Source organism: Carica papaya, chromosome 3, assembly GCF_054855325.1.
Source record: "Carica papaya isolate Zhongbai chromosome 3, ASM5485532v1, whole genome shotgun sequence".
NCBI lineage: Eukaryota > Viridiplantae > Streptophyta > Magnoliopsida > Brassicales > Caricaceae > Carica > Carica papaya.
The window spans coordinates 10,119,426-10,145,032 of NC_142311.1; the positions used below are offsets into that span (position 1 = coordinate 10,119,426).

At 33.3% G+C, this 25,607-nt stretch overlaps 1 protein-coding gene and 1 long non-coding RNA gene across 17 annotated transcripts; one reads left to right on the top strand and one right to left on the bottom strand.

Moving 5' to 3' along the window:
* Nucleotides 1–7: 7 nt before the first annotated feature.
* On the top strand, nucleotides 8–22,230 carry LOC110819733 (uncharacterized). 16 transcript variants are annotated; one of them, XR_015817738.1, is made up of 6 exons: nucleotides 19–1,012; nucleotides 1,334–2,422; nucleotides 2,717–19,837; nucleotides 20,230–20,313; nucleotides 20,629–20,713; nucleotides 20,879–22,230. It is a non-coding gene; the product is annotated as an uncharacterized LOC110819733 (long non-coding RNA). The 16 variants fall into 16 exon arrangements; XR_015817740.1 differs by having other exon boundaries at nucleotides 21,949–22,230; XR_015817742.1 differs by having other exon boundaries at nucleotides 22,022–22,230.
* Nucleotides 22,231–22,757: 527 nt separating this feature from the next.
* Nucleotides 22,758–25,120, bottom strand: LOC110808803 (Ribosomal protein L24e family protein). The gene is made up of 5 exons (XM_022034410.2): nucleotides 24,917–25,120; nucleotides 24,345–24,454; nucleotides 23,578–23,691; nucleotides 23,307–23,443; nucleotides 22,758–23,212 (listed from the first exon to the last, which is right to left on the bottom strand). Exons 2-5 carry the CDS (start codon nucleotides 24,423–24,425, stop codon nucleotides 23,038–23,040), a joined length of 507 nt encoding a protein of 168 aa, XP_021890102.2. The 5' UTR covers nucleotides 24,426–24,454; nucleotides 24,917–25,120; the 3' UTR covers nucleotides 22,758–23,037.
* Nucleotides 25,121–25,607: the final 487 nt, after the last annotated feature.

The following is a 25,607-nucleotide window of genomic DNA, read 5'->3' on the forward strand; positions in this document are numbered from 1 at the left end:
CCTTTAGTATGTAAACCGATGTCGTTTTCGTTATGAATCTTCTTGGCAGGAGAACGTCTTTTGGAAAAAAATAAAAATATAAAGCAGATGAGTAGTTGTTGATTCCAAGATTGCCCGTAATGTCGGTTATGTGAAACGTCTTGGCCCTTGCAGACCGCAACCCATTCTTTCGAATTTCAAGCTATCTTATGGTTTTATGATGAGAGAGTCTCTTTATATCCCTTGCCAAGCAGAATAATGGGGAAAAACTCTTTTCTGTTTTGCGGTTGCAAGAGAAAGAGTAAGGAGTGGAGAGAAGAGCCGAAGACAGGAAGGCGCGCCTGAAGAGGCGAGTTCGAGAGAAGCGACAAGGAAAGATAGGCTTACGGAATGGAGTCAGATGAAGGATCTGAGAACAGGGGAACATATATTGGAGTGTGCTTGTGTACATAGAGGCAAGAAGTCGTTACGCGTGAAAAGGAGACAGCGGGTATAAAGGGAAAGATTCGGCCGAGAAGGGAAGGGGGGCTCCAGGAAGCGGTAGAGGAAAAATCGAGAGGTTTTCTTCTTTGTCGATCTTGAAGAAGTTCCGGGGTTTCTTGGTAAGGGGATAAAGAGACCGCCGAAGATTGAGGGGGTCTTTGTCCTCTCCGAGTGGAAGGAAAGACGCAGTGGGTTATTCTGTGGGTGTTTCTACGGAAGAAGAGTGCAGAACAGAGGGCTCTAATTCTTCTAAGTATTCTCTCTCGTTGGGATTTAGGGCGTCGAATTTTCGGGTTTGAAATAACGAGAGTGCCGAAGATCGAGGGGATCTTCGTCCTCTCTGAGCGGAAGCAAAAACCGAGCGGGGGGGTCCTGTGGGTGTTTCTGTGGAAGAAGAGTGCAGAAAATGGGACTTTTCGTTTTCTGGGTCTTCTCTGTTGTGGGAATTCAGGGTTTTTCTCAGCTTCTTCTGGGTTCGTATCAGTGAAGGGAGACGGAAGAAAAGAGCAGAACAAGCTAGGTAAAAGGAATAGTCAATAATTTGTAGGAGGTATGTATCAATTTCCCTTACGGATTTAAGTTGAATGTATGCCTGGATGATCAAGAGTCCACGGAAAGTTTTCGTGTTGTTCACAGTTTTGTCATCCAAGCACTGAAATGATCAATTTTAGTGCAAGCAGATCATGGTCTCTTTATGTATTATCATTTTGATACTAATTATAAAGCAGTCAAATGTCACTTTAATATTTTACAAAAAAGAAAAACTCTTTGAATATTATGTTTATAACCAGTTATTGTTAATTTATTGTGTGATGTTCTTGGGACTTCTATCAATATGACTTGATTCCTTTTCTTGTTCTTTGATTTACAGGGACTATATGCTGAAAATATTATAATCTTCATTCAATCAGGTATAGATTGCTGGTTCAAGAGGTATGCAATATCTATTTATACTAATACCTCTTGATGCTGGATTCAAATAATATAATGTACTTATTTCTCTCATGCTTTTTGGTTGCATTTGAGCAATCATTTGTTAGAGGCAGTAAGCCAGATCTTGAAATATGGAAGGTTTTTAGAAATTGATGCTTCGCATTTACTTTACCAACAAAGCTTTGGCACTTTCTTATGTTGGTTTTACTAACAAAGCTTCCCGTTTACTTCACAAGGGTTTCTATTTTGTGGGAACCATGTCCTCGAATTTTTAATTCTGCTTGGTTACATAGTCCTTGCAAAGTCATTCCAGCAAAAGTGCACAAAGAAACATAGTTCTCAGGTTGGAAACTAATCATGGTCAAATGATAATGCTCTCCAGTCTTTTGGTCTTGAGACTAAAGAGAAGGTGCCTCACTTTCCATAAACTGAATTAGTGCGGATGCTCCTTGATCACCTGATTCCAAATAAACATTTTTCAGTATTTGGTATAATGCTTTTTATGTTTTAGTTAAAACATAATTATGTTAGGATGTTGACGTCTTATGTTGCTTTTGAATGTTAAGAGTGTCTTGATTTACTATTTCAAAGTTAATATGTCCTTAGTTCCTATGGAAATGTTTTTCAATTTCTCCATCGGATTGTTCCTCTGTTTGTTTTATGGTAATTCCATTTTGTTTCTTCTTATTTTTTAACCAACTTTTAAGAATTAGTATGAAAATGCTCACGGTCTTCTTCTCTCCTGATATTTTTTTTATTAGCCCTTCGAAGCTGAAGTTTGTTCCAAACGCACTTGTTTTGGTAGCTTGCAGGAAATGCCTGCATTATACAAGTCACCACTTGTACATTATAAGAAATGCCTGCATTAACGAAGATGTTTAGGAATCCAGAATGCTTGGTTTTGCTTGGCTAAAGAATCCCTGGAAAGTCTCCCCAGTTCAACGCGTGCAAGGGACTGTGAGAATTTTCGAGCTGTAGGAGTTACCACTTGTGTGGAACATTCAAGTCAACACTTGCCTTTGCCGTAGTGAGTCAACCTCTGAGACATAAATGCTGTTCTTCTTTGAGTTTTCGTTCGAAATGTTGTTGAAGGGTTGAAGTAATAAAATTAAGAGAACTTATTTGTTACTAAAAGCACCCCTTTATTGTATATTGATATCCCGATTTAAAGTAGTATAATAGAACTTCAGATTTCTAAGGATTGTTTTTGTCTAAGCAAACATTTGTGGTCCCAAAAAGTTGTTATTTATGATAAGCAAGACAATTACAAAGCAACACATAAGAGCCTTATTGTGGTGTTGCTGACTTTTTCTTGCTGCAGATGTTATTAGAGTTGTTATGTAAGATATGAGACCAGGTCTTTTCTAGTTGCTGGATACACAGATCATCAGCTCTGTCCGGCATGTGAGTGTTATTCTACCCTTCTACTCTCTGTCATTGTGTTTTCACTTTTGCTGAGTGTTATAAAGTATTCATCTCACATTTGTCTCTGTTTTGATGTACACGTTGAAATTGAAATTTATTTCTTAAATTTGCATTTTGATGCATTTTTGTCTTGAGAAGTTAATTATTTATGATGGTTCCACTTCAACAGAAGTAAATAGTTTTTGTTATGTCGCTTTAAAGTTTCTAGATCTTTTGAAATAATTGTCCTAGGTGTGACATAGGAAAGTGTCCCTTTCCGAAAGTTAGAGGCGCTCAAGTAATTGATTTCAGAAGTAATTTCCCTCTATGGATAAGCAAATAATTCTGGATCTATTGTGACAAACTAAAATTGTTTCTGTCGTTTAGGTTTTCCCAACTTCAAAGAATGTAGCTTGAACTTTTGATTCAAAGTAAATATGTTTCAATGTGTCAGTTTGAAAGTAAAAGTTACTGCATGGCACATTTTCTCTTAGAGAGTTGACACCATGTCTCTTAGAAAGTTGACAATATTCTTTCCACTTTTTTATTACTACGGGTACAAGACATGGATGCTCAGTTCTGATAATTGTCATTTTATGTGGGAAAGGTTGTTGTTTTTCTTTTTAGAGGCTCTTTGCTAAATAAGATGTGCTTTCATTCATTGGTGCTAAAATAATAACTTGTCAGTCCCACCTCTAAGTTGAAATATATTTTATGTGGCCCTTGCTTTTGATGTAACTGTTTTACATCAGATTCTTGGTCGAAAATGTAAGGCCTCAATCCTAAATTGGTAGTGTTCGGCCCTGAAATAGGGTTGCCTTCGATCCTATTTTGAAAGTTAGAGTTTCTTGAGCTTTTAAAAATGTCTCATTTCGGAAAGAAAAAGTCCCTCAAGTAATTGTCTTGAATGTTAAAGAGTGTCTTGATTTACTATTTCAAAGTTAATATGTTTTTAGTTCCTGTGGAAATGTTTTTCAATTTCTTTAGAAAAACTGAAACTTATCTAGTTCCTTGGATTGTCCAACTCCGAGGAAATATGCCTTGATCAGTTGATTGCAAGTAATAACATTTTTTGAAATGTTGGTTTAATTCCTTTTTGTTTGTTGGTTAAAAGATGTTCCATCTAAAGTATCACAATTTTAAAAGTAAAAGACTCTCGATTCATTTCTTTGAGACATAAAGTTTTTGTTATTTATTGCTAAAAATAAATGTTTGTCTGTGCATAAGGAAATGTTTATTGATTTATGGGGGCAAAGTGAAAATGCTATGGTCCCTCGAGTAGCACCAATTGTCAAAGAATGTGTTTTGAACATTTGATTCTTAGTAAATACATTTATGTTTGTTGATTGGGAAGTAAAAGCTATTGCGCTAGCACCTCTCTCTCGTAGACATTGCAATTTGCTTTCCTGGTATGTGATAATCATAAACAAAAGACACGTATGCTTGGTTATGGGAATTGTCATATTTAGTTTATGCGAGAAAGGTTGTTAATATGTGTTTTGAAGCTTCATTAATGAAATAGACATTGATTGATAGTTGGTGAAGAAACAAAAATGACCGGGTTTCTTGGGTTGAAAACATTATTTGTACAGCTCTTGCATTCATAATGAATGTTTTATTTGACATTCTTGGTCCAAAGTATACGAGCTTCAATGCCATATTAACAAGCTCTCGGCCTCAAAAACCGGTCCTTGGATAATGTTTTGAAATTTAGAGTTTCTCGATCCTCCAAGACAAGCTTATCTATTGATCCCCCCACTAGGATGTTTTTAAATTCCAAAAGTGAAATGCTTCTATTTATGTTTTTAGAAAGTGAGTATCTTGATTCTTTTTTTCAAGTAAATGTATGCATTTCTTAGGCAAATTTCTTTTGATATTGCTCCGATCCCTTTGAAAGTTTACACTCTAGAAAGATATGCCATGATCTTTTAATTGGAAGGAAATATATCTTGTTATATCGGTTTAAAGTTTCTTGATTTTTTGAATTAAAAATAATTGTTGTGGGTGTCTTGTGTCGAGTGTGTCTAGAATAAAAAAGTGAGAGGCTCAAGTAATTGTTAAGAAATTGAAGTTTTTTTTCCATTTATTGTTTCAAAAAATAAAAGTGCCTTGGCGCGAAGGAAAATATTTCTTGATTTTTTCCGGCAAATAAAACTACTTTGTCCCTCAAGCTGTTCCAATTTTAGAAAAATGTGGCTTGACCTTTTGATGCAAAGTAAATATGTCCTGATATATCAGTTTGAAAGATAAAGTTACTTTGATAGCACACTTTCTTTTGAAGAGTTGACAAACTTTCTCACAGAGAGTTGAAAAAATACGTTCCAATTTACATTTAGCACAGACAGAAAACATGGATGATTGGTTATCGGGATTTTCATCTTATGTGAGAAAGGTTATCGTTCTTCATTTTGAAGCCACATTAGGAAACCAAATTTACTTTTGTTCATCGGTAAAAGTGCCTTCATTTATTTAATTAAAAGTGAGAGAAAATTGATTTATTGTTTCAAAATTAAAACTATTTTGGCCCCTCAGGTTGTTCCAATTTTAGGAAAATGTAGCTTGACCTTCTGATTCGAAGTAAATCTGTTCCAATATATCAGTTTGAAAGAAAAAGTTGCTTTGATGACACTTTCTTTTGAAGAGCTGACAAACTTTCTCATATAGAGTCGAAAAAATGCTTTCCCAGTCTACATTTAGCACAGACAGAAAACATGGATGGCTGGTTATCGGAAATTTCATTTTATGTGAGAAAGGTTGTCGTTCTTCATTTTGAAGCGACATTAGGAAACCAAATTTGCTTTTGTTCCTCGATAAAAGTGTCTTCATTTATTTAATTAAAAGTGAGAAGAAATTGATTTATTGTTTCAAAATTAAAACAACTTTGGCCCCTCAGGTTGTTCCAATTTTAGGAAAATGTAGCTTCATCTTTTGATGCAAAGTAAATTTGTTCCAATATATCAGTTTGAAAGAGAAAGTTACTTTGATAATACACTTTCTTTTGAAGAGTTGACAAACTTTCTACATACAATTGAAAAAATGCTTTCCCAGTCTCTATTTAGCACAGACAGAAAACATGGATGGTTGGTTTTCGGGAATTTCATTTATGTGAGAAAGGTTGTCGTTATTCATTTTGAAGACACATTAGGAAACCAAATATGTGAGAAAATGCTTTCCCAGTCTCCATTTAGCACAGACAGAAAACATAGATGGTTGGTTTTCGGGAATTTCATTTTATGTGAGAAAGGTTGTCGTTATTCATTTTGAAGCCACATTAGGAAACCAAATATGCTTTTGTTCCTCGGTAAAAATTTCTTCATTTATTTGATTGAAAGTGAGAGGAAATTGATTTATTGTTTCAAAATTAAAACTATTTTGGTCCCTCAGGTTGTTCAAATTTTAGGATAATGTTGCTTGACCTTTTGCTTCAAAGTAAATATGTCCCGATATATCAGTTTGAAATAAAAAGTTACTTTGATGACACATTTCCTTTTGAAGAGTTGACAAACTTTCTCACATAGAGTTGAAAAAATACTTTTCCAGTCTACATTTAGCACGTACAAAAAACATGGATGGTTGGATATTGGGATTTTTATTTTATGTGAGAAAAATTGTCGTTCTTCATTTTGAAGCGACATTAGGAAACCAAATTTGCTTTTGTTCCTCGGTAAAAGTGTCTTCATTTTTTTGATTGAAAGTGAGAGGAAATTGATTTATTGTTTCAAAATTAAAACTACTTTACTCCCTCAGGTTGTTCCAATTTTAGGAAATTTGGCTTGGCCTTTTGATTCAAAGTAAATATGTCCCAATATATCAGTTTGAAAGAAAAAGTTATTTTGATGGTACACTTTCTCTTGAAGAGTTGACAAAGTTTCTCACAAAGAATTGAGACAATACTTTTCCCGGTCTACATTTAGCACGGACAGAAAACATGGATGGTTGGTTATCAGAATCTTCATTTTATGTGAGCAAGGTTGTCATTCTTCATTTTGAAGGCACATTAAGAAACCAAATTTGTTTTTGTTCCTCGATAAAAGTGTCTTCATTTATTTGATTGAAAGTGAGAGGAAATTTATTTATTGTTTCAAAATTTAAACTACTTTGGTCCCTCAAGTTGTTCCAATTTTAAGAAAATGTGGCTTGGCCTTTTGATTCAAAGTAAATATATCCCTTTATATTAGTTTAAAAGAAAAAGCTACTTTGATGATGCACTCTCTTGAAGAGTTGACAAACTTTCTCACAAAAAATTGAAAAAATACTTTTCCTAGTCTACATTTACCACGGACAAAAAACATGGATGATTGGTTATTGGGATTTTCATCTTATGTGAGAAATGTTGTCGTTCTTCATTTTGAAGCCACATTAGGAAACTAAATTTGTTTTCATTCCTCGTTAAAAGTGCCTTAATTTATTTGATTAAAAGTGGGAGAAAATTGATTTATTTGTTCAAAATAAATTGCGTTCGTGTTTAAGGAAATTTTTTTTTATTTCTTTGGAGAAAGTAGAATTCTTCGTGTCCGTTGGATATTTTGAACTAAAAAAAAAATGTGCTGAGATCTTCTTACTGCAAGTAAATATTTTTTGTTATCATTTTAAGTTTCTTGCTTCTTTTGTTATATCGGTTTAAAGTTTCTTGATTTTTGAATTAAAAATAATTGTTGTGCGTGTCTCGTGTGCAATGTGTCCAGAATCAAAAAGTGAGAGACTTAAGTAATTGTTGAGAAACTAAGTTTTTTTTTTCATTTATTGTTTCAAAAAATAAAAGTGCATCGGCGCGAAGGAAAAAAATTCTTGATTCTTTTCGGAAAAAATAAAACTGCTTTGCCCCCTCAAGTTGTTCCAATTTTAGGAAAATATGGCTTGACCTTTTGATTCAAAGTAAATGTCCCGATTTATCAGTTTGAAAGAAAAAGTTACTTTGATGATACACTTTCACTTGAAGAGTTGACAAACTTTCTCACAAAGAATTGAAAAAATACTTTTTTCAGTCTACATTTAGCACGGACAGAAAACATGGATGGTTGGTTATTGAAATTTTCATCTTATATGAAAAAGGTTGTCGTTCTTCATTTTGAAGCCACAATAGGAAACTAAATTTGTTTTTATTCTTCGGTAAAAGTGCTTTAATTTATTTGATTGAAAATGAGATGAAATTGATTTATTGTTTCAAAATAAATTTGCATTCGTGTTTAAGAAAAAGTTTTTTGATTTCTTCGGAGGAAGTAGAATTCTTGTGTCCGTTGGATATTTTGAATTAAAAAAAAAGTATTTTTTGTTATCATTTTAAGTTTCTCACTTCTTTTGTTATATCGGTTTAAAATTTCTTGATTTTTTGAATTAAAAAAAAAGTATTTTTTGTTATCATTTTAAGTTTCTCACTTCTTTTGTTATATCGGTTTAAAATTTCTTGATTTTTTGAATTAAAAATAATTGTTGTGGGTGTCTCGTGTGCAATGTCTAGAATCAAAAAGTGAGAGAGGCTCAAGTAATTGTTGAGAAATTGAAAGTTTTTTTTTTCTTTTATTGTTTAAAAAAATAAAAGTGCCTCGGCGTGAAGGAAAAAAATTCTTGATTTCTTTCGGAAAAAATAAAACTACTTTAGTCCCTCAGATTGTTCTAATTTTAGGAAAATGTGGCTTGACCTTTTTATTCAAAGTAAATATGTCCTGGTATATAAGTTTGTAAAAAAAAAGTTAGTTTGATCACACACTTTCTCTTGAAGAGTTGACAAACTTTCTCACAAAGAATTAAAAAAATACTTTTTCCAGTATGCATTTAGCATGGATAGAAGATATGGATGAGTGGTTATTGGGATTTTCATCTTATGTGAGAAAGGTTGTCGTTCTTCATTTTGAAGCCACGTTAGGAAATTAAATTTGCTTTTGCTCATTAGTAAAAATGCTTTAATTTATTTGATTGAAAGTGAGAGGAAATTGATTTATTGTTTCAAAATAAATTTGCATCATTGCTTAAGGAAAAGTTTTTTGGTTTATTCGTAAAAAGTAGAATTCCTCAAGTCTGATGGGTAGTTTGAACTTAAAAAAAAACGTGCAGGGCTCTTCTTACTGCAAGTAAATATTTTTTGATATCATTTTAAGTTTCTTGCTTCTTTTCCTATACCGGTTTAAAGTTTCTTGATTTTTCGAATTAAAAATAATTGTTGTGGGTGTCTCGTGTGCAATGTGTCTAAAATCACAAAATGATAGAGGCTCAAGTAATTGTTGAGAAACTGAAAGTTTTTTTTTTCATTTATTGTTTAAAAAAATAAGTGCCTCAGTGCAAAGGAAAAAAAATTCTTGATATCTTTTGGCAAAATAAACTACTTTGGTCCCTCAAGTTGTTCCAATTTCAGGAAAATGTGGTTTGACATTTTGATTCAAAGTAAATATGTCCTGATATATAAGTTTGAAAGAAAAAGTTACTTTGATGATACACTTTCACTTCAAGAATTGACAAACTTTCTCATAGAGAGTTGACATAAGACTTTCCCAATCTACATTTAGCACGAACAGAAAACATGGATGGTTGGTTATCGGGATTTTCATCTTATGTGAAAAAAGTTGTCACTCTTCATTTTGAAGCTGCATTAGGAAATTAAATTTGCTTTTGATCCTTGGTAAAAATGTCTTAATTTATTTGATTGAAACTGAGAGGAAATTGATTTATTTTTTCAAAATAAATTTGTGTCCATGCTTAAGGAAAAATTTTTCGGTTTTTTCGGAGAAAGTAGAATTCCTCAAGTCCGCGGGTAGTTTGAACTTTAAAAAAATGCGCACAGATCTACTGACTGTTAGTAAATATTTTTTGATATCGTTTTATGTCTTTTGCTTCTTTTGTTAAAAAAATAATTTTTTACGGTGTCCTGGTTGGGAAAGTAAAAGAGTCTCAATTTATTAGTTAGAAACTGAAAGTATATTTTATAAATTTTGTAAAAATAAATGCGCCTTGATGAATAAGAAAATGCTTATTTCTTGAGAAAATATAAATCTGCTCTTGTCCCTCATGTAGTACCAACTGTGAAAAAATGTATCTGGAGCACTTGATTCCTAGTGCATATGTTTATGTTTGTCGCTTTGGAAGTGAAAGCTATCGTGATGGCCCCTTTCTCTCTTAGACATTGCAATTTGCTTTCCTAGTATGTGATAACCATGGACAAAACATGTATGCTAGGTTATGGGAACTGCCAGATTCAGTTTATGCGAGATGTTGATTTGTGTTTTGAAGCTTCATCTATGAAATATAGTTTGTAAATAATAAAAAATGGCTGGGTCTCTTGGGTTGAAAACATTATTTATATAACCCTTGCATATATAATGAACCATTTATTTGAGATTCTTGGACCAAAGTATAAGAGTTTCAATTCCTTATTAACAAGCTTTCAGTTCCAAAATAGCGGTGTTTGGATAATTATTATGAAAGATAAAAGTTTCTCAATCTTTCTAAGCAAACTTATTTTATATCCTGAGGTGTCCCATATCGAAATATGTAAGTTCGGAAAGTAAAGTAGATCGTTTCATTTTTTTGCAACTGAGGGTGCCTTTATTTATTTTTTAAGAAATAAATGTACCTGTTGGTGCCTAAGCAAATGGTCCTCAACTTTTTGGGGCATTGGGGTAGTTCCAATTCTTTAAAAAAAAATGTGACTTAATCTTTTCGCTGGAGGTAAATATTCTCCAAGATATCAACTTAAAGTTTTTTAACTTTTTGTTGAAACATGACTGGATAGGTGTTCCATATGAAAAGTGTACCGGTTGGAACATTAAGAGAGGCTCAAGTAATTATTTAAAAGCTGAAAAATATGTTGTATCTGTAGTTTTAAGAAAAATATGTTTCTCGGTGCATAAGAATGTGATTCTTGCTTTCTTGTGGCAAAATAAAACTGCTTTTACTTGTCAAGTTGTACACTCAAAAAGATGTGGTTTAAAATTTCAACACAAAGTAAATATGTCTCGGTGTGTCGGTTTTGGGGCATTGGGGTAGTTCCAATTCTTTAAAAAAAAATGTGACTTAATCTTTTCGCTGGAGGTAAATATTCTCCAAGATATCAACTTAAAGTTTTTTAACTTTTTGTTGAAACATGACTGATAGGTGTTTCATATGAAAAGTGTACCGGTTGGAACACTAAGAGAGGCTCAAGTAATTATTTAAAAGTTGAAAAATGTGTTGTATCTGTTGTTTTAAGAAACAAAATGTTTCTCAGTGCATAAGAATGTGATTCTTGATTTCTTGTGGCAAAATAAAACTGCTTTTACTTGTCAAGTTGTACACTCAAAAAGGTGTGGTTTAAAATTTCAACACAAAATAAATGTCTCGGTGTGTCGGTTTGAAGTAAAAGTTTCTTTGGTAACACTTTCTTTTAGAGAGTTAGCCAATCTTTCACTTAACGATGGCAATATGCTTTCCCAATCTATTTTTAGCATGAACAGATAAATTTGATGCTCTATTATGGGAATTGTTGCTGCTCTTCATTTTGAAGGTATTGAGACTTGGTGAAAAATGATATCATCTTGGTCACTGATTCCTCAAGTTTCTATCATTGTTTTTTTTGCCTTTCTACATTTTATATTAAATGATATGAGCAAGTAAAAGTGTCATGATCTTTTAAGTTTTGAAACAAAAGTGCTTTTTGCTGCTTAGACCCTATGTATATGCAGCTTACGTTTGTGTCTCTATTTAAGTTTTGAAACAAAAGTGCCTTGAAGTTTTTTGAGCTACCAGAATTACGGTAGGTGTTCCATATGGAAAGTGTATTGGTTGGAACACTAAAGGAGGCTCAAATAATTGCTTAAAAGCTGAAAAAATGTGTTGCATCTCTTTTTAAAGAAAGGAAATGTGTCTCAGTGCATAAGAATGTCATTTTTTATTTTTTGTGGCAAAATGAAACTGCTTTGATCCCTCTAGTTGTACCAACTCAAAAAGATGTGACTTGAAATTTCGATACAAAGTAAATGTGATTCGGTGTGTCGGTTTAAAAGAAAGGTTTCTTTGATGATATTCTATAGGAGAGTTAGGCAACCTTTCACTTAGTAGTGGCAGTATGCTTTTCCAATCAATTTCTAGCATGGATGGAAAAATTTGATGCTCGGTTATGGGAATTGTTAATTTATTTGAGGAAGGTTGCCGCTCTTCATTTTGAAGCCACATTGATAATCTAGATGTAGTTTTATTCCTCCGTAAAAGTGCCTCAATTCGATATTTTGAAACTTACACTATATTAATTAATTCATTGAAAATAAATGTGCCTCGGTATCTACACAAAAGCTTCTCAGTTTTTTGGAGGAAAGGAAAATTCCTTCGTTCTTTCGGTTGGTTTGAGCATAAAAAGAAATATGCTTTGATACTTTGATTGCAAGTAAATATTTTTTAGATGTGTGCTTTCAAGCTTTTTGGTTTTTGTTAAAAAAAAAATATTTTTTAAATATAAATAATAGTTTTCTTTTGATGTCCTGCACTAAAGGTGTCCTTGTTTCGAAAAGGAGACTCAATTTATAATTTCGAAAAAACGGTTTTTATGTATTATTTAAAGATAAATATAACTTGACGCATGAGAAAATGGATTTTGATTTCTTGGAGCAATGTAAATCTGCTCCGGCTACTTATATAGTTCCAAATTTTTGAAAAACATGCATTGAGCTTTTGATTCAAGAGAAATATGTTTCTGTTTGTTGCTTTAAAAGTAAAGGATATTGTGACGACACCTCTTTTGATATGGTTATTTGCTTTCCCAATACATGATAACCGTGGATAGAAAGCTTGTATGCTTGATTGGGAATTGTCATATTCAGTTTATGTAAAATATATGAGATATGTTTTGAAAGTTTGAATTTAATGATCTTTTGGCACGGAAATATACCCTTCGATGTCCCATGTTCAGAAAATAAAGGTCTCGATTAATTTTTTTGAAAGCTAGTGTAACTATTTATTTTTTCAAAGTAAATTTGTTTGTTGGTGCCTGAGCAAATGCTTTTCAATTTTTTGGGACAATGTGAGATTTTGTTGGTCCCTTGGACTATCTTTAAAAAAATATCTCTTTATCTTTTAAATGGAAGTAATTGTTCTTTGGTATGTCAATTTGGAGTTTCTTGATCTTTTGCTTTAAAAATAAATTTACTGGTGTCTCATATGAAAAGTATACCTGTTGGAAAAGTAAGTGGATCTCAAGTAATTTTTTAGAAATTAAAAGCGTATTGTATCTATAGTTTAAAAGATAAATATGCCTTGGTGCAAAAAATGATTTTGAATCTCCTGCAGCAATGTGAAACTTTTTTGATGTCTTGGGTTGTCTGAACTCTAAAAGTTGTAGTTTGGACTTTTGTTTGAAAGTAAATATTTTTGGTTGATTGTAAAAGTTATGTTAATGACACCCTTTCTCTTGGGGAGTTGGCAACCTTTCTTTTATAGAGTTGGCTGTGAGCTTTCTCCATCATTTATTACTACGGGCAGAATATAAGAATGCTCGATTATAGGAATTATTCATTTTATCTGAGAAAGGTCTTTGTTCGTGATTTTGAAGCCAATTTCATAAACTTGATGTGTTTTCGTTCATCAGTAAAAATGCGTAAATTTGTTGTTTGCCGGATGAGAGTGCTTTGGTTTTTTGTTTCAAAATAAATGTACTTTGATATATAGGCAAAGGTTTTTCAATCTCTGGGAAAAAGTAAAATTCCTCCAATCGTTTGGGTTGTTGGATGTCAAAAAAAAAATGCATGGATGCTTTTTGGTTGCAAGTGAATATCTTTTGGTATGTCATTTCAAAGTTTCTTTGTTGTTTTTCTTTAGCAATAATTGCTTATGGTGTCCCGTGTGGAACTTGTTCAGGTTTGGAAAGTTAGAGCGCCTTAATTTTTTATTATTCTGGAGCATAAAAGTGTGTTTTGTCCGGTGCTTAACATAAATTACTTTGATGGATAAGAATTTTTTTGTTTTAATTTTTTGGGGGAATTTAAATCTTCTCCGGTCGAGTTGTAATTCTAAAAGAACATGCGTTGAGTTTTTGATTCAATGAAAACATGTTTCTATACTTGGCTTGGAAAGTAGGAGCTAATTTGATGGCATGATTCCTCTTAAAAGGTTTGACAATCTGAACATAAAAGTTATGTTTACACTATTTCTCGTAGAGATTTGGGTGTCCACTGTCTTAATCTTTTAGAGCCACGTGTGAAGATGTGTAGGTTTGGTAATGGTATCTGATAGTTTGTGTGAGAACTATTGCTGTTTATTTCTTTCATATCTTACCACCACAAACAACAAACTTGTATGCTCAGTTTTGTGTCATTTTTACAAGAAAAGAGTGTTATCTTTTTCTCTAGTGCATTCTATATATTAAGTGACACATTGAAGGTATTGAGACTTGGTGGAAAATGATGTCATCTTGGCCCCTGATTCCATAAGTTTCTTTTAGAAATTTTTTTTTGGCCCTTTTACATTTTATATTAAATGATATGAGCAAGTAAAAGTCTCATGATCTTTTAAGTTTTGAAACAAAAGTGCCTTTTGCCTCTTAGGTCCAAAATATATTCATCTTATGTTTGTGTCTCTACTTAGGTATACCATTTTCTTTTTTGTTGGTTCATTGGTAGATTATACCAAAAATTTTAATTCTTGAAATTGGTTGAGCTACCATAATCATGGTAGGTGTTTCATAAGGAAAGTATACTGGTTGGAACACTAAGGGAGGCTTAAATAATTGTTTAAAGCTGAAAGAGTGTGTTGTTTCTTTTTTTAAAGAAAGGAAATGTGCCTTTGTGAATAAGAATGTGATTCTTGATTTTTTGTGGCAAAATGAAACTGCTTTGATCCCTCAAGTTGTACCAAATCAAAAAGATGTGACTTGAAATTTCTAATTAAAGTAAATTTGTTTTGGTGTGTTGGTTTGAAAGTAAGAGTTTCTTTGATGACACATTCTTTTGGAGAGTTAGGCAACTTTTCACTTAGTAGTGGCAATATGCTTTCCCAATCAATTTTTAGCATGGACGGATTTGATGCTCGGTTATGGGAATTGTCATTTGATTCGAAGAAGGTTGCCCCTCTTCATTTTGAAGTCACATTGATAATCTAGATGTCATTTTGTTCCTCGGTAAAAGTGCCTCAATTTGATGTTTTGGACATGACACTATATTAGGTAATTCTTTGAAAATAAATGTGCTTCAGTATCTAAGCAAAAGTTTCTCAGTTTTTTTGAAAAAAGTAAAATTACTTCGATTTGTCGATTGTTGGAGCATAAAAAGAAATATGCTTTCATATTTTGATTGGAAGTAAATATTTTTTTGATGAGTGGCTTTAAAGCTTTTTGATATTTGTTAAAAAAATACATATTTAAAAAATGTAAATAATAGTTTTCTTTTGGTGTCCTGTACTGAAGGTGTCCTAGTTTCGAAAGTAAAGAAGACTCAATTTATAATTTCGGACTTGAAAACGGTTTTTTATGTATTATTTATAGATAAATTTGACTTGACGCATGAGAAATTGGATTTTGATTTCTAGGAGCAATGTAAATCTGCTCCGGCTGCTCATGTAGTTCCAATTTTTGAAAAACATGTGTTGAGCTTTTGATTCAAGAAGAGTATGTTTCTGTCTGTGGCCGTAAAAGTAAAGGATATTGTGACGACACCTCTTTTGATATGGTAATATGGTTTCCTAATATATGATAACCATGGATAGAAAACTTGTATGCTCCATTGCGGGAATTGTCATATTCAGTTTATGTTAGATATATGGGATATGTAACGGTTTCGAAATTTAAATGAAGATATATATATTAAAAATCTTAAATGCGGAAACGTAATAAAAATTTTGATTAACATTCCTTATACAATAGCAAAAAACGTACTCAAATCATGAAAGAATAAGTTAATTAAAAGTGATACTCGAAATAAAAACCATAAATGGAGTTATAAAGTTCTTAGGCGTCTAACTCGCCGTCTTTCTACGGAACGGCCTCGGGAATCACGTCTTCCTGATCTGAAATGGTTAAGTAAGGAATGAGCTACACTAGCTCAGTAAAGATATCACACTATCTCACTGCCACATGAGGAAAGGTTGGTAGAAAACAAAAACAACCAATGGAGCATAATTTACAACAAACTCATTAACATAAAAACCTTTACTGTCCACTTATCTCGGTGAGATTCATGAAAATAACCTTATAATATCATGAAATTATACACACTTTATAACATAACACATATCATATATTTACATTTCAATCATCAGAAAACAGATTTTCTTTTTTACCAGCCTACTAGTATCCATGAGGATCCATAGGGGGTCCCCGCTACACGTGAACCATTAACATTTACAACCTGATTCCAGGGCCGTCCCCATACCCCATCCGGTATGAGGGTGAAACGGGTCGTTCTCATACCCCGTCCGGTATGAGCTCCAAAACACATAAGATTTTTATACTCCGTCCGGTATGAGAGACCACGTTCCCGGTAAGGTTCCCTACGGACCCAGTCCGTCCACCATCTCCCAGGATATCTAGTCAGGCTGTCCACATTATCCACTCATCAATTCACATAACCTTTTTGCCATTTTCCTTGGTCTCACTCAACCAATCATACACAAACATGTAAACCAGTAATGACACCAAGTAAGACAACACAGTATCGGGTTCACCATAATACCAACCATAATAAAAGAAACCATAATTCATGCATATGAGACTATAAAATGAATACATCAAATATCATGCTGCATTTAATACTGAAAAATAGATCAAACAACAAGTGATCAACAATGTACCAGATTCGGGCTCCATTGGCAACCTTAATCAATTTCACATCTATAAAGTCACAAAATACCGTTTAATTATTTATTAAGCTTTAATACCGTGATAGAAATAGGGTGAGGGGTCCTTACTTATTTCGGGGTCTGAAATCGACTCTACAGTGCGTCTATGGGCTGTCCCTAATTTCTCTGAATTTTTTCTGGAAAACTGAAACGCACTACTGGTACCTGCACGTGTCCCAAAAAATTCAAAATCAGATCTAGGGCTCCTTTCGGCTAATATCGGAATTCCGGCACGGAGGCTCTGCCGTGCTCCGACGATGGCGCCGACGCCGACGCCTGCGGCGGCGATCAGCCTCGGGTTGGCCATTTTCAACCGTTTTCGGCCAAACTTGCATCGGTTCCTGCGATAAAACAACCTTAGGGCCTTCGGTGGGCCAAAAAATCACGAAAAACCGAGACTTACTGGTGGCGGTGTTCTCGGGTGCGGCGGCTCCTTCGGCGTGAGTCGTGTTTTGATGTTTGGCTCCGATCAACCTATAGAGAAAAGAACGGTGATCACAGTGGTATAAAATTTGCATCGAACGGAGGCCGGAAAGGGCCTCATCGGAGGCAAAAACAGAGGGGAGTCGCGGCGGCGGCGCCGGACTTTGGCTGGGTTTTTCGGCCGTTTGGCCGGTGATTTGGCTCTGGTTTGGCTATAGGCGGACTCAACATCGAAAAACGAGCCAGGGGGAGAAAATTTACCTCGATCGGCGGTCGGAAACTTCTCCAGTGCGGCGGCGAGTGGCGGCGTCCGGCTCCTTCGGCGTTTGGTTCTTCTTCTCCGGCGAGGCACTGGCGGCTAGGGTTTTGTGGTCAGGTGTGGGTGTGGTTATTTATATCCTTTGTCTTTTAATCTCTACCGTCCATCAAGATTAAATCTGGGCCGTCCGTGCCTGATTGAATCTGGACCGTCCGTACGTGTGAAATCTGGGCCGTCTGTGCGCACGTTTGATCTGGGCCGTCCGTGTGCGCGGGAACGGATCTGGGCCGTCCGATCGCGCACACGCTGATCGCCTACGTGGCCCGTCCCGTGTCAGCGTTTCCTTGCCACACGGCGTGTCCTGGTTACCCGGGGCTGCTAACCGGGCTGCTAACGTGGCATAACTTTTTTAAATTGCGTTTTGACATCCGGTTTCCGATTTTCTTTTCAAAAACACTCCCAGAATCCAAAATTTCACATCTTTTTTCCAAAATCAATTTCAATTAAATCCAAATAATATTTTTACCCAATTTTATCATTATTATTATTTTTATTTTCATTAAATTAAATTAAATTAAAATCTTATAAATTAAATATATAAAAAAATTAAACTAAAAATTCAAATATAAAAATAAAAATAAAAATAAAAAAAATGTTTGGGTGTTACAGGATATGTTTTGAAGGTTTGCATTTAATGATCTTTGGGCACTAAGCTATATCCTTCGATGTCTCATATTCAGAAAGTAAAAGGCATCGGTTAATTTTTTTGAAAGCGAGTGTGTCTATTTATTTTTTCAAAATAAGTTTGTTTGTTGGTGCCGGAGCAAATGTTCCTCAAATTTTTGGGGCAAGTAAGATTTTGCCGGTCCCTTGGATAATTCCATCTAAAAAAATTGTCCATTGATCTTTTAAATGGAAGTAATTGTTCTTTGGTATGTTGGTTTAGAGTTTTTTTATCTTTTGCTTTAAAAATAAATATACAGGTATTCCATATAAAAAATATACCAGTTGGAAAAGTAAGTGGATCTCAAGTAATTTTTTAGAAATTGAAAGCGTGTTGTATCTATTTTTTAAAAGATAAATATGCCTTGGTGCAAAAAAAAATAATTTTGGATTTCCTGCAGCAAAGTAAAATTTTTTTGATGCCTCGGGTTGTTCGAACTCTAAAGGTTGTGGTTTGAACTTTTGGTTGAAAGTAAATATTTTTTAGAATATGTTGGTTGAAATTAAAAGTTACTTTGATGACACCCTTTTTTTTGGTGATGGCAACCTTTCTCTTATAGAGCTGGCAGTGACCATTCTCAATCATATATTACTACGGATGAAAGACAAGAATGCTCGGTTGTAGGAATGATTCATTTTATTTGAGAAAGCTCTTCGTTCTTGATTTTGAAGCCAATTTAATAAACTTGATGCGCTTTCGTTCTTCAGTAAAGTGCCTAAATTCGTTGTTTGCCAGATGAGAGTGCATTAGTTTATTGTTTCAAAGCAAATGTACTTTGATGTCTAGGCAAAGGTTTTTCAATTTCTTGGGAAAAAGTAAAATTCCTCCAATCGCTAGGGTAGTTAGAACTCAAAAAAAGTATGCATGGATGTTTTTTGTTTGCAAGTTATTACTTTTTGGTGTGTTGTTCCAAAGTTTCTTTGTTGTTTTTGTTTAACAATACTTGCTTATGGTGTCGCATACGGAATGCGTACAGGTTCGGAAAGTAAGAGAGTCTCGATTTATTATTTTGGAGCACAAAAGTGTGCTTTGTCTAATGCTTAAAATAAATTACCTTGATGGATAAGAATTTTTTTTTTTTGAATTTCTTGAGGTAATTTATGTCTCAGTCAAGTTCTAATTCTAAAAAATGTCTGTTGAGTTTTTTGATTCAACGAAAACGTGTTTCTGTGTGTGGCTTTCAAAGTAGGAGCTAATCTGGTGGCATGATTCCTCTTTAAAGTTTGCCAATCAGAAAGTAAAAGTTATTATATTTACACTATTGCTCTTCGGGATTTGGATGTCCACTCTCCTAATCCTTTAGAGCCACGGGCAAAAGATGTGTAGGTTTGGTTACGGTATCTGGCAGTTTATGCGAGAACTTTTGCTTTTTATTTCATTCATATCTTATCGCCACAAACTACAAACTTGTATGCTCAATTATGTGTTACTTTTAGAAGAAAGAGTGTTATGTTTCTCTCTATTGCATCCTCTATATTAAGTGACACAATAAAGGTATATATTGTGGTGGAAAATGATGTCATCTTGGTCACTGATTCCACAAGTTTCCATCAGAAAAGTTTTTTTTGGCCCTTCTACATTTTAAATTAAATGATATGCGCAAGTAAAAGTTTCAAAACAAAAGTTCCTTTTGCCACTTAGGCCCAAAGCATGTGCAACTTACGGTTGTGTCTCTACTTAAGTGTGCCATTATCTTTTTTCTTGGTTCACTGATGGGTTATACCGAAAATTCTAAATTTTGAAATTGGTTGAGCTAGCATACATGCATGTCCGAGCTACAACGAAGAGTGCCGTTGAGTTATCATTATTTTGGAACATACAACTTTGCACCAAAATTCGACACTGTGAGTCCATCTCTTAGACTTACACGTTTTACTTTTTCAAATTTTTCAGTTAAAATCTTATTCTAGCAGCAATTCAAGAATTAAGATAGAGAGCAGAATATTTTACTTTAAATACTTGGAGAATAACTATATGCTGAATTTGTCTTAATTCCAATTATTGTTCTAATTTAGTTCTTCATAAATTTACCAAGAAAAACTATTTAAAAGAACTAAACCTTTCAAGTATATTGAACCCAAAATATAGTTGTCCAACCAAACTTCGAACTTGTAAGATCTTTTTTTGTTATACGATATCTATGGTTAAAAGAAATTGATACATTTAATATGCAAGACAACTGCAAAGCTAGGCGAATCGGCGTGAATATTATGTTGCTAATTTTTCTTTGCTGTAGGTATTTACTAGAGACTTGTTTAAGTGGAAAGAATGGAGTTTCTTCCAGTTGCTAGCTACACAAACAATATGTTCTATGTGGAAGGTGAGTATTATGGTACCCTGTATTTTTTTGAAAAATATTTCTCTCGCTGTTATTTTGTTTAAAAAATATTTGTAGTTATACAAAATTAATGTTTGTAGTATACAAGATAGTTAAAAAGCTACAGATAACAGTGTAAACTCATGTTGCCAACTTTTCCTTCATGCACTAAATCGGCTCAGGGATCAAACCTTTCTAAGTGAGACGTACAAATTTAAAGTTTTCGAACCATACTTTATTTAATTTGATAGCAGAACTTATCTTTCTTGGAAAATAGTAAAAGAGATAATTGGATTTGCCTTTGCAATTGTTTACTAGAGACTTGTTATTAAAAGGAACGAATAAGGTTTCTTCCTGTTGCTGGTTAGCATGCGACCAGTGCAGCTGTGCGGATGTGTGGCATGTGAGTATCATTTTACTCCATGTACTTTCTTAAAAATAGTGTTTTCGCTCTTACTGAATTTTATAGGGTTGTTATCTCGTATTTGTATCTGCAATTTGTGTATTGTTGAAACGGAAGTTTATAGCTTGAACTTCCATTTTGGTGGATTTTTGTCTTGAGAAGCAGGTCATTTGGCATGGCCCACTTTCGATGGAGTTCATAATAATCACGTTTGCTCTTAACAAAGGGTTTGATCTATGAATATCCTACAAATTTTGTGCTTAACTAGAGATTTTTTGTTGATAAATAGATCTTCATAAATGTTGGTTGTAGTGATTTTGATTTTACCCACAAATAGTCTTATTCTTCGCTTTTATCCCCTTTTTTCTTTAAAATAGCTGTCTTTATTCTATTTGTGTCTTTTTGTTCTTAAAATAATGATCTCATGTACTTGTTAATTTGTACTGTTTCTGTTGCACAATCAGGAGTCAGTATTCTACTTATTAGTAAATGATTATTTATACTATGTGGTGCTCTTGAAATTTCTTTTGTTATAATTTGATCCATTTTCATATTTCTCTGATTTATAGGGACTAAATCATAGTTAATTGATATCCTTCATACAGTTAAAATAGTTGGCTAATGTTATTTCAAGAGGTACCTAATATCTTGTTGCACATATAGCTATTGGTGCAGAAAACACTCCGTTTTTATTTCGTCTTGTAAGTTCGCTTCATTTTAAGTACACATTTACGCAGGAAAGAAAGGCATGACTGCTAATATGTTGCTTTTTAAGAATAAGCTGGTACTTGTTAACTTTGGCTAAGTAGCTTGGGTCAAAATTGTTCCTCTGTTTGTTTTATGGTATAATTCCATTTTGGCTGCATATCATAATATTAGTAATTGTACTGCTAATGATCATCAAAAGCAGTACAATTACTAATTATGATAAACCTTATTTTGATTTCAAATAGTTTTGCAGCTTTATGGGAACCTAAAAGTATTTCTCCATTACTTGATTGAATATTTCATTTACCAACATATTATAATTGTAATTGTTTAGATGAATGTATATAGGTTTTGTAGGACTTGGTCAGTCTGTTTTAGTTGATTTTAATATGTTGAACTTATACTTGAAACATTTCCATGTTGTACTTGTTTCTTGATATTCATCTTTTAGTTCATAGTTTGTAAGAGCTCTGTACGTTATATTTCTTAGAGCAAAATTATCTGTCACTCTATCTTTTGGTTATTAGGTGCAACTATATTGTTAGTTTGGCGCATAAAGAAACAATCGATAATTGATTGTCTGCGCCACATTTAAAGCAGGAGATCGTGCCAGCAGAGGCCATGTGCTTGTCTTTCCTTCCTCGGAGATATTTATGTCAAACCTTTTTTTATTATTGTTTAACAACTTTTCAATTTTTTACATGATTGTAAACTTAATTTTCAATTCTCATATGAAACACATTGAAATAGACTACCACTTCGTTTGAGAAAATATCTTAAGACATAACATAACATGTCTTATTCTGCCATCAGTTTGCAGATACTTTTATCAAAGGTTACATTTGTTCATTTCAAATCAAATTCAGTTTTTAGATGAAAGATAAAATCAATTCGCACAAATTAATGTTCAAAATCTACAAATAACCATATTTAATTTATATTTAAATAGATATTTGAGGTATCTGTAATTTTATTTTTAGTTTAAAAAATAGTAGCTTTTTAAAAGTAGTAACTTTTTGTCAAAGCTTATTGATATTTGTTAAAAATAATGTAGAAAATGCTATCATTTAAATATATAAATATATATTTAGTGAAAACAGTATAACTATTTTCTAAATTATAATTTTTGTATTTAAAAATACTTTGCATTTTTAAAATTTAAACTTAAAATTTTACTCTAACATTTACTTGCCTTCTAAAAATTCTCATTATCATTTTTGTCAAATGTAATAAGTTGAACATTAGAACTTTGAGAAGCCAACGTAATTATATTGTTGCATAGAACAGTGTAATTCTTGTATCACTCATCTTTGGGAATGTGGATGTAATAGCACTATTAAGTAAAACTAGTTATTCCATGTGCCGATATTATTTAACATAACAATGTATTTTTAACCATTAAAATTTGATCAATTTTAACAAAACTTAAGATAAACTACTTTTAACGCCCTAAGACAACAATCGTGGATTCAAAGAAGCAAAACCATATTAATATTAATACACCAAAAAAGAGAACATAGAAGACAAGATGATGACTACTTGTTCGGAATCAACCAAGACCCCAATCATATCCAAAAATTGCAGAGCAAACGCATTTGTATATCTCACTAACAAAGTCACTCCTCCATTGCGCGATTTTCCTCTGATTGCTGTTGAGAAACCTTGACTTTGACCTTCGGTAATGTGAGCGACGGATCTTGTTGAAGCACAGAAGGAGCTTTGACCAATTGGATGCCTTGCTCCAACTCCTTCAATGCCTCCTTGTGCTCCTTCAGTTTCTTGCCTTTCATCCTGCACAAAAATTTCAACACAAGTTATCACTTTGAAGAATAAAAGAAAAATCTCATAACACGCTTCTATTCACACGAGCTGAGTGAATCTAAACCTCTTCTCTATGTGTCTGGCCTCCCTATCCATTCTGATTTTGTCAATCTTCTTAATGGCCTTCAGGGTTTTCTCTGTAACATTCCTGTCATATCGCTCTGGCCTATTTCGCTTTCTTTCTAACTCGAATGTTGAATCCTTGTGAAGGAAAAAAAAAAACCACCAAGATAGAGAAAAAGTACGCAGCATTTATTCATGTTCGTTGGAGTAGGATACAGTCGTATAACTGACAAAATCATGAGGGAATTTACAGTCAAGGAAATTCTTTTTACCTGGGTCATGTCCTTCCCATGCACTCTTCGGTAGGCCTTTGTCCATTTTACTTTACGAGGATTTCTCTTCATTTTAAAGTTCTTATGGCATTTGGATCTACAAAATCGAAAGATCTGCAAAACAAAAAGGTTCAGCTGCCCGGTACTACTTATCAAACATCATATTGCCTTCAAATTAACAATCTATGAACCGGCACCCACGTGAATTAGTTTGGAATCTTTCAGCTGGGTCATTCTAATGCAAACAATTAGCAGATAAAGACATCTAAGTAATAACAAACCCCAATTACAACCAACCATCGGGATAACAATGAGGATAAATGTCAAGTTTAGGTCTGCTTCTATACTCTTTCTTAACAATTTCAATCTAGAAGCACAAGATGAGAGCCAACTTGATATCAACTGTGTTTATAGCAAAAACTAAGGCAAAGCTAGTTTTCATTTTTTCAAATTCACGTATGCTTATACAATTGTAAATTCATGAAAGAATCCATGGGGATGTGTGTCTGTGGAGCCAAAACAAAGATGGTAGTAAACTGAAAGAGAAAATGAAATGAGATTTAAGACTAAAAAAGTTGTTGCAACTGCTATAAGACATTACTCCACAAACACACACCACCATGCGCATTTCCCTCAACAAACATGTGTACATATATGAAGTTAGAAATTAAAAACTAGAAAATGTCTTTGATGTATGAAAGGGCCTAAAAGTGTGCAGTTGAAAAATGTCAGATTACGATTGAAAATTAATAATTACACATATTTACCTTTGCATCATTGCGAACAAACTGGATGCCATGTCCAGGATATACAGTAGAAGAGCAAAACCAACATTTCTCCAACCTCATTTTGCCCTAGTATTAAATAATCCTAATTCCTGCAGGGAAAGAGGGAAAGTTAGGCCATAACTACAACAAAAACAAAGATGAATCAGGACAAAGAATAGAAAGAACATACAATCACTATCAGCAAGAACAATAATAAAGAAGGTAGGTTTAAAAAGCAAAAGGTTTATGAGCCAATGTTCACATGTAAAATACATCTCCAAAGAATCAAGACTGTTGATCAGATTCAACTTAGCACGTGAAATATATAACCTTTGTTGGATGCTGTATAACAAAAAGAATTGAAGAACTCACTATAAATCAAAAAGGAAAGAAACAGCAAATCAAACATATAGAACCTAACCCTACTGATTCAGCAACAGATTAACAAAGAAGAGCAGCAAGGAGAAAACAATTGGCAGTAAACAAGCTAAATAGCCGTCAACTACCGAACAAGATTTAAAAGAAAAGAAAAAGACAAATAATCAAATAGAAATCTGATTTCGTGTGCGTACAAATATATATAAACAGGATTTGCAGTCAAAGGACAGAAGAAATCGGTGAATTAAGCATTAAGAGGAGAACGAAACACCGCCGCGCTGCAGCAGCTATGAGAGCAGAGGTGAAAACGATTCGGGGGAAGCCGATTGAAGAAGACGAAAGAAGATGGTTGACTCCCTGGGCCTAAGGACCTTAGGGTTTAAGTGAAGAGCGCCTTTGAGACGAGATAAGTGAATGTAGGGGTAGAGTATTAGGGTTTATGTAGTGGGCTGGGCCTAGCAAACGTTTCCGCTTTATGATAATTATCAGAAAGAAAAACATGAAAATTAATTAATTAATTCTTTCTTTTGAATTTAATTGTATTAATAATCTAATTAAAATTCTTTAAGGTAATTAAAATATGAATTTTATTGACTTAGTAAAATTTTACTAGCTGTTTAATTAAAAATTTTATTAACTATTTAATTAAAACTATATAATACTTATAATAATATAATACTATTGTTTATTATATATTTAAAATATTTATTTTCTAGCTATATATGCTCCTTAATTGTATACCGTAAGCAATATAATAAAATTCATGTAGTGTCTTTATCACAAATTTTATTATTAGACATTTTTTCTCTAAAATTTATGTCGTGAGATATCTCAAATTATTCAATTGTCTAATTCACTTTGATTTATATAAATAACTTCTTTCTT

What these genes read in the sequence shown, in the direction of transcription:
- LOC110808803 (XM_022034410.2), bottom strand. Translation starts at nt 24,425, where the DNA reads ATGAGGTTGGAGAAATGTTGGTTTTGCTCTTCTACTGTATATCCTGGA. An exon ending in TTGTTCGCAATGATGCAAAG is followed by an intron (nt 23,692 to 24,344) that starts GTAAATATGTGT and finishes TTTGTTTTGCAG; the next exon opens with ATCTTTCGATTTTGTAGATC. An exon ending in ATGGGAAGGACATGACCCAG is followed by an intron (nt 23,444 to 23,577) that starts GTAAAAAGAATT and finishes TTCCTTCACAAG; the next exon opens with GATTCAACATTCGAGTTAGA.